We start from the raw sequence: 9408 nt of genomic DNA, 5'->3' as shown, positions 1-9408 counted from the left end.
ACCTGCTGGCCGGCAGTGATGCCCACCGTGTAAATTTTCCATCAAACCCGATTTAGCTGTAGGAAAAGTCATTTGCAGCCTATTACGAAAGGTTGTCGTTATAGTAATTACAGCAATATTTTATGAATAATATTTTGTTATAGCCTAAATACAAAGTGTATATTTTGCCTCTATAAATCATAAGAAAATATGCAGCATCTTCTAATTTTAGCCGTTGAACTTTCTATGAATAGGTTTAGTTAAAAGAAAATAATTTAATTTATTAATTTATTTTACATTTATAAAAACAGATAAACAAACGGCTACACGCTGTAAATATGAGATCACACCTCTTGCCCTGCTAAAGCAAACATGGTTGCGTTAATGATCACATAGCCTATTTCTCTTGTTAAGGTGTTTGCCTTCCTCGCTCTTAATTACCAGCACGAACTACCCATAACTGGGCTGAGTGGAGCTGGCGTAGGGTGAAAACACTGGTTAAGCAAATTGGTATTTAAATGTATACTCGCTGGCCTTCATGCCTTGCATTATTCATTGCCGATACAAAAAAACGTTGCACTTCAAGCCGGGGTTTTGCAGCAGGCGGACATGAGGCCTGTCTACTGGGAAGTGCAGAAATGTAGGGCAGAGAATTGTGGTCCGCGCACAGCACTCAGCCACCGAACATTTCACCCTCACTCCTCGTCAGTCTATATGTAGGCTGATCAAAGATTTCTTTTAGGTACTCTTGTTAAATGGCAACATTTAAATACTCATGTATGTTTCTCTATTCTAAATTCTTAATTTTGTCTTTTTTATTTCAAGAACCTGTCGTGTTACCTCCAGACTGATCATGGTTTGATTGTTGGCTTTGATGAATCGATTGGAATTGCTGTGTTCTTGAGGTGCATCCTCAAAAATATCCACCGTCAGTGTATTTAATTTTATTAATTTTGTACCTCAACTAAACGAATATGTTTAACTGGTGTCCAGCTACAAACGGGATTTTATTTTGTAGTACCGGACCGTGCTAGGGTATCTTGTCAGTTTAGAATAAATTATGTATGGGACATGATTAGAAGCTTATACGCATTACTTTGAACACATTTCTTTGAATTAAATTTGAGAAACTCATTTTATCTGTTTTGATTTACATATGAAGTGGAATTATTTCATCAGCATGGACTTATGGATCTAATAACTGATCTTCTTTTGATTATTTACTATTGGGAAAATACATACTTTGAACAGTAGGCCTAATATTGGAAAAAAATACACACATTTTCATTATAATGTGCACACACACACACACACACACACACACACACACACACACACACACACACACACACACACACACACACACACACACACACACACACATATATATATATATATATATATATATATATATATATATATATATATATATATATATATATATATATATATATGTGTATATATATATTATTATTTTTTCTTTCTTTTATTATTATTTTTGAATATCTTAGACAATCTCGTTTCGTATTCTGTTGTTATGCTAATAAAGAGATGACGGGCCTCTATAGGTGTTTAAGTAAAATATAAAGAATAAATGTATATGCTATCTTTATTCGCTGTTTTATCCGTTTTTATCTGGGCCATAATTACAAATTTTGATTTGCAATTTAGTCATTAAGAACAAGTGTCCTGGCCATTTTAATATAAAATATTTTAACTTGATGTTTATTGCCCGAGATAATACAACAATACTACTATTTTACAATTAATAATACATGCAACAATATAATATTAGGCCTTTTCAACTCTTTAACACGTTTAACACGGAACTGTCCGTGGTCCTGAAAGAACAGAGGAGCAACACGGCAACATTAGAGATAACTTACAAACTTGAATATGTTAAATTAAGTTTAATCAGATATAGCTGACTCATAAATGTTATTATTGACTGGCATTGCGTTCAGTTACCGAAGACAACGATTTCATGTTTCTTTTATACAAAACATCTTACATTGCACTCCAAATGCGTGATACAATTGTATATCGGTTTTAGCAATCCGAAAAAAATTGAAACATGCAGAGTTTACCCTTACAATAAACAAGATGATTTATTTATTTATTTATTTTCTATGTGATCAGTATACCTCGTTGTTCTCCGCTACTGAGCTGTATCGGAATGAGCGCGCCCACTATTGTAAGGGAAGCATCTCGCACATATCATTAAAAAATCATGCTTCCCATGCCTTAAATATTGAGCACTCGTCATGCACGGGTTTGGATTTTACAGCATTCTCGTGAAAATCTACAATCCCCTTCATTGGTCAGCGCGGACAGAAATATAAATCATAGACAATATGACATTTTATAATCCTAGGTTACATTTCATTAGACCACTTACACACAAACACAATGATGCACACTTGTGATGCACTGATACATTTTTCTTTATGTTTAGTCTGTTAATTGTATGTTGGTTTCAAACTAGATATGATGAGTTTAGACTTAATAAAAGGAAAATCTTCCCGCAAAATATTTGCGAAAAAAAATATTTGCGAAAACAAATTTTCTCCCCCTCAGGTGGTTTCAAGTCTTAATGAGTTTATTTATTATGTTGAACACAAAAGAAGATATTTTGAAGAAAGCTGAAACCGGTAACCACTGACGTCCATATAGGGAAAACACAGTATGGAAGTCAATTATTGGTTTCCGGCTTTCTTCAAAATATCTTATAAACTCAGTAAGGTTTTTGAACAAGTGAATAGTGAGTAAATGATGACCGAATTTTCATTTTTGACTATCCATTTAATGGAATTAATCCATTAAATTAAACCAATTTAAGAGTAAATAAAATCTAAAATTATTTCTGAATGAATTAAATGATACAAGTTATCTACTCAACAAGTCTTGATGCTCTGTATACTGTTTTATAACTCTGAACTATCAAAATCCGTCAATCATTTACAGAAGTCTCTCATTTCGCTCTCTACCCCGAGGGATGGGAAAGAGAATATCCCCCTATTAAATGTATTTATCTATAATTGTCTTTGAGTTAAACTAATAGAGAAAGAGCTGTCACATCTTGTCATGAACGAATAAATTAAAAGGGTTGAATTTTACAGTTTTCACATTACACTTAAGCATTAATTACGATAATAATTTAATTTAAAATAATTCAATAATTAAACTAAATATTTTTAATATGTTTTGCTCTGAATTAATTCTTAATGACAAACTTATTTAATTTACACTTGTTTATTTTAAGATGTTTCTATCTAAATAACGTAAAGCTGATAATTAACTTTGACCTCTGACAACAGTTTAGCCGAATATGGACAAGTGCCAAATTACACGGGTAGTTAGATATTGATAGTTACTCTGCTTTAATTAATTTGACGTTCTCTCAGTCACTTTGTCTCAGTGCCAAATATTCAGATCTCCCAGCTTCTCTTTTGAACAGCCGCAGCTGCTTCAGTTGATTATTAAGCTTGATTAAGAATACACGGGTTGTAATTACAAGAGCCATGTTTTAATTATTGTCGAATATGGATAATTCCACTCTGTCCTGGCATGCTCGTGAGAGATCAAATTATGCAATTATACATTTATTAATTTTAATCCTCTGTTACTCAAACCAAAGACAAGCGAGTGATACAAAGATTCCCTTGTTCACCTTGTCAGGATCAATTTAAGTCGCCCTCCATCACCTTCAATTAGAACTTTTGTCTTTTCCGTGTTTATTATTTGTAGTTCCTATTTATTGCAGGAAGTACAAATGCCCAACAATTGGCTTTAAGAAACCAGCTCAGGCTTCACGTTAAGCTTGTGAGAACTCTGATATCTTGAACGCTGTATTTGCCTTATATATTAACGCGCTTGATAAATATTGCATTGTACTGATTTAGAGCTTCCAGTGCCGGAGGTGTGATCTGACCGTAATGCGCGCACACGCGGATAAAAACACGGGGAGCGCGCAACTCGGATGGAAACACTGAAAGAAGTTTATTTACTCACTGACCGCGCTCGCAGTCGGGTTTCAAGACAGGGGCTCAAAGTCTGGGAAATAAATGAAACGTTACTGCAGCAATTCTCAATATTTCTGCTAACGCTCGCGACTAATTCTTTCGCCGAGCAATGGACTGAGCCGGTCGAACGGGCCGTGTTGCTGCAATGTTTGTGAGGAAAGAGGGAGCCATAGTCATGTACCAGAGAGCTGATTCTCCAAGGCCCTCAGTCGAGCTGCACTCAAGACTCTTGCTTCATTAAAATTTTATACGCAGCGCTTGGCCAAGGTCTATTTATGAAAATGCGCTTTCCGCTTCATGGAAAACACAAGACTGTAAGGAACCATGGGGAGGAATGTAAATCTAAGAGCGGAATTATATACACTTACACGTATTTTTCATTCCAGCTGCATTTTACAAAATAAAGAAACCGGTGCCACACTGAAAAATATTGCCTAACATTTGACGTCTATATGTTCCGTGGCTTCCACTGTTGATGAATTATGTAGATAATTTGGTGAGAGCTATGTAAATATTCAATTGTGGGAACATTAAAGCACGATTATTTTAGTATATTGTATCGAGCATTTCAAGAAATGTTATGCGTCCAAATGTGAGCTAGTCAAAGGATATTATTTTTGCTGCTAAAACGTTACAATAACGTAGTACTGTATTAACAATAGTTTTCAATGTAACATTGTGCACTATAAATGCATTTAAAAAATCTCCAAAAGTTGTCATCCTTTAATTAACCTGATTTGCGTAATATCTCTTGCCTTTTTTCATTCAGCAGGAAACACAAAAGAAACGATGACCTCCGAATGTGAATTATTCAAATCAAACAATAGACGCATGCTATTGTGGGATTGGGCTTTACTACATGCGCCTATACAGAACCGCCCTGTTTTCTGTGAACCAACCAACTTAATAAACCACTGTCTTATAGGATGAGTTTTGAGAATAATTTCAATTCTTACTTACTTACATAGTTTTATAGAAGCTATTTATTTGACTTGAAATATATTTTTGTATAATTATTTTTCAGAGAAGGCTGTACTTTTACTTTTGTATATTTTATTATTGTAATATATTTGCAGTTACAAATGACAAACAAAAATAGATTGGGTATTATTAGGCCACTTTAAAACTGATTTTAGCCGATTTTAATTTATTTAGTCTATTTATTACCTCTTTTTGTCTGAATTACTTATCATATTTTTTTTTAAAATATTGCTGAGTGTCTTTCTATAAGGGAAAGGCCGAGAACACACGAACTATCCGTTTGTACAACATGAACTATCCGTTCAGCAATAGCATATCTTCCTCTTAACAAACACTTGCAAAATCAATAGTATCATAACACTTCATATTTATTATTCATAAATAACGAGTTTTACGGGCTCAAAACCACCTGCTGAACGCAAAAGAGAGCACGGGCTTGACAACTTGTTTCTTAATGTCCGACTCTAATGGCGCAATATTTTGCAAAAAAAAAAAAAAAAAATTAATAACATTTGGAGTTTATTCACAAAAATGTGTATTTAAGCGCGCTTGTTAACTTAATTTAAAGCTTAATTTAAAAATAATAATTTAAGGTTATTATGGGTGAAATCTGTTTATTCGTTTTTATTACAACAATCGATTGATTAGCTGGCTGTGTCTATTTGAAAATAAGAAACAAATAATGGTTAAGCGTTGCGTTGTGTATTTATCAAGCATAATGGCAATTCCGCAGCAGGAATTCAGTACTGCTTATTAATGTTCATGAGGTTTTGAAAAAAAACTAAAACTAATAAAGGTTTTTAAAATAAACTTGCCACCTAAATGCATTTTCTCTCATTTAAAGAATGACCCAATAATCAGTGTTGCATTTAGCAAAACAAAAAAAGCAGACTCAGAAAAATAAAGCAAGCTTAGGCACATAACACACTGCAGTAGATGAGGTAAGACGTGCATGGTTTATTAAAATTTCTGTCGCGTACACAGACACAGTTAAGCACACTTATACAAATGAAACATGTGTGGTATTGAAAATAAATTAAGCTCAAATAAATAAGTAAACAACAAAATTAACGAATCAAGGAAGAATATAAATAGGCAAAACAAATAAGGAATCGCAATCATATCTACAAAGTGCAATGAATCTCTGAACATGAAATGAAATGTTCCCATCTACAAACTTAGTGTAATAATAATAATAATAATAATAATAATAATAATATTAATAATAATAACTTAAGTGGAGACATACAGTAGAAGGGGCTTAGTCACAAAATAATTCTTAAATAATTTGATTGTCAAAGCATCGTTGAAGTGAAATTAGTTGCAACACACAACGCTTCGTGCTTCCTATCTAATTTCCCCCAAAATGTGTCAAAACTGAAAACTAGATTTACGCCCTATTTCCAAAATGACCATGAATGTGTCAAGACGTCAGGAATCATGAGGTAGACACAGAAAAGTATATTAAGTATGTCCGTGTGTACGTGCGTTCGCCTGTGCGTGTTCTCTCTTATTGCAATACATCAAAACGAATGAAAACTCTAAACAATAAATGAACACTTAACGCATTGTAAACCATGCAATGGATCACAACAGAACCTTCATGATATTCTTCTGGAGCATATAGAACAACACTAAGTTTTCTAGAATGGAACATCTTTTGCACAACAGCGTTTTAGCTTGCTTTCTATTCGTCCTTTAAAAAACAGAATTTTGATGCGTTCTTCACACAAAGAGGTGCAGTGTATTCACAGGTATGTACACAGATGAATATAAAAGAGTTGTTTTAAAGTTAAGAGAATAATCATTGTTATTCAATTCTCGTTTTGTACAATAATTGCAACGTTTAGTCGGTGTTGATTTGCCTCTCGTCCTCCGTCTTCCAGAGCGAGTTGTTCTCGACATGTATTGTCACGACAAACTTTTGGAGCACTTTCTGTCTCTGGGATGTTGACGCCCAGCTCCTGTTTCTGCGTGGGAAGCGCTTCGCCTCAGCCTCGAAGAGTTTTGTCGGCTCTGTTCACTCGTGTGTCTGATTATTGAGTTTATTATTATAATACATTATTCGGGCCTAGTGCGTGGCCGAAAACTTCATGCGTTTCTGCTTTTGCCTTTGATTACAAAACCACACGCGGACCACGTTTTTTTTCAGGTCCAGTTTCTCGGCGATGGCAGCGATTTTCTCCGACGAGGGTCTGGGCTGGACAGCAAAGTAAGCCTCCAGCGACCGCTTCTCTGGAGCGGCGATCGAAGTGCGTTTTCTCTTTTTGTCCCCGCCGTTAAAAATCTCCGGCTTGGCCATTTTCTCCCTCTGAGCCCGTTCTGCTTCCTCCAACCACGCTTCCAGGATGGGCTTGAGGGCCACCATGTTATTGTGGGACAAAGTGAGAGACTCAAACCGACAGATAGTACTTTGGCTCAGGCAGCCGACCCCAGGGATTTTAAGGTTGGCTAACGCCGAGCCCACGTCGGCCTGTGTGACCCCGAGTTTGATCCGCCTCTGCTTGAAGCGCTCGGCGAAAGACTCCAGCTCCCGGGGGTCTGGCTCGGAGTCTCCACCGCCGCCCAGAGAGGCGTGCGAGCCTAGGCCGTGGGGGTGCATGTTCATGCTTTGCGGGTGGTGATGCTGCATGTGGTTGATAGCGGACATGTGCGAATGCGGGTGGGAAGCCGTGGAGCAAACGTCGGAGCCCGGCATGCCTCCGATAGAGATGCCGGGGAGGTGGTCGAGCAGGTCGCCCTCCAGGCCCTGGGTTGGCTGGTGGTGGGGATGATGGTGGTGTGAGGTCAACACAGACGGATGATGAAGGTGTCCGGAGGAGGACGTGGGCGTGCAGGTCATGCTTGTCATGGTGGTCATGGTGTGGTAGGTGGCATCTGGTTTGAACGGATGACTCTTTTGAGCGACGATGTCCACCGCCGCCAGCGCCTCGGCTCTCTGGAGCAGGGTCTCATCAAACCCGGCAAAGATGTTACCCTGCAGCTATGTGACAGAGAGAGCAAATGTAAGCATAGTCCAGCTAGAGAATTTTGAGTTTTAAATCACTGCATTTAGTTAGAAATATTTGTAGAAGTTTTATAACACGACATTGGGTCACTTTTAGCTAAAATATCTTATTTCTATATATCCATTTATGATTTTTTTGTAATTAGTAAATCAAAGAATAATTTGGTTTACACTTTATAAATAAATGACAAATACCAACGCATTTACATGTTTTGCCCCATAGAAAAAAAGTTTTTACCACTACGGCTACACAATGCAAATGACTGCGGTGATAATGAATTGCAAACAAGAAATACATAAAATATTGAACTTACCGAGGGCGTGGGCAAACATGCTCGCCTAATAGCCTCAGAGCTGGAATGGAGAGGTGTGTATTTAGGCTCGTGCAAAATCGGATGCATACTAAATGGCTGTTTGCTATTCATGGACATCATTATGGCAGAGGTGAGAAAGGGTGGCTTCTCGTCTTCCTCGTTTATCTCCGTTTTGTCCCAGAACAGTATCTACCTCGGAGCCCAGGGATGATCTGGATGATAAAAAGTGAAAAGGTATGCCTGAGAAGTCGTCTTCGCTGGCTCTGAGCTGTAGCCAGGCGCGAGCTGTCAATGTCTATGATACAGTAGGAATTTACGCAGGCACCTAAAATATAACGCTGTCCTCTTTAGCCCCGCCCATATAGGTACAGGTCCCGCCCAACTACTATTACAGTAGCCTCAAATGTTATTGGTAAGTTTGGGATGTGAACACGCCTCTGGGGGTTCTGGTCCCATTATCCATCATGTGTGCTGGAGCAGAGAAGGCGTGGCTTTGACTCTGAGACTCTCCTGGTGTTTTTTCATTGGTACTTTGATTTTGACAGGTCGCTCTAGATTGGTTGTATTGAACACTTCTTTTAAATATGTCATCATTGTTATGATCCTCTTGAATAATAATTTAAAGTTTTTCAATAAAAACGTTTACATTGGTTACGTTTTATAAATGTTATTATACATTACTTTATTTTAATGATTTGATAATTTTATAATTCAGGACATTTTATCATCGTTTGTATTTATGCAAGGCAGTACAAACTGATGAACTGTAAATCTTAAATGCACTGTTTAAAGTCATTTCAACTCACTTTCTGATTTATAAATGAACATTTACAGTGCTCAGCATAATTGAGTACACCCAGTTTTGAAAATGAATGTTTTTTATATTTTATTAATAAATATAAACATATTTATTAAACATATATATTCATTAAAATAATATTTTAGTCGGCAAACATCTTTAGAAATACAATGATAATGCATTTAAATTTATGCGAAATATTGGATACAAAATTTGAAAAAAATTTGAAAAAAAATCTTTTGTTTCTCTTGAATTTCTTTCTTTTTTTTTTTTATTTAACATTTTTTCCTAACATATAAATTTAAG

At 36.3% G+C, this 9408-nt stretch overlaps 1 protein-coding gene across 1 annotated transcript; it reads right to left on the bottom strand.

The window, feature by feature from the left end:
• Positions 1-5919: 5919 nt before the first annotated feature.
• Positions 5920-8587, bottom strand: pou4f4 (POU class 4 homeobox 4). The gene is made up of 2 exons (XM_056446302.1): positions 8304-8587; positions 5920-7965 (listed from the first exon to the last, which is right to left on the bottom strand). Exons 1-2 carry the CDS (start codon positions 8421-8423, stop codon positions 7054-7056), a joined length of 1032 nt encoding a protein of 343 aa, XP_056302277.1. The 5' UTR covers positions 8424-8587; the 3' UTR covers positions 5920-7053.
• Positions 8588-9408: the final 821 nt, after the last annotated feature.

Source organism: Danio aesculapii, chromosome 21, assembly GCF_903798145.1.
Source record: "Danio aesculapii chromosome 21, fDanAes4.1, whole genome shotgun sequence".
NCBI lineage: Eukaryota > Metazoa > Chordata > Actinopteri > Cypriniformes > Danionidae > Danio > Danio aesculapii.
This window is presented reverse-complemented; position numbering and strand designations above follow the sequence as displayed.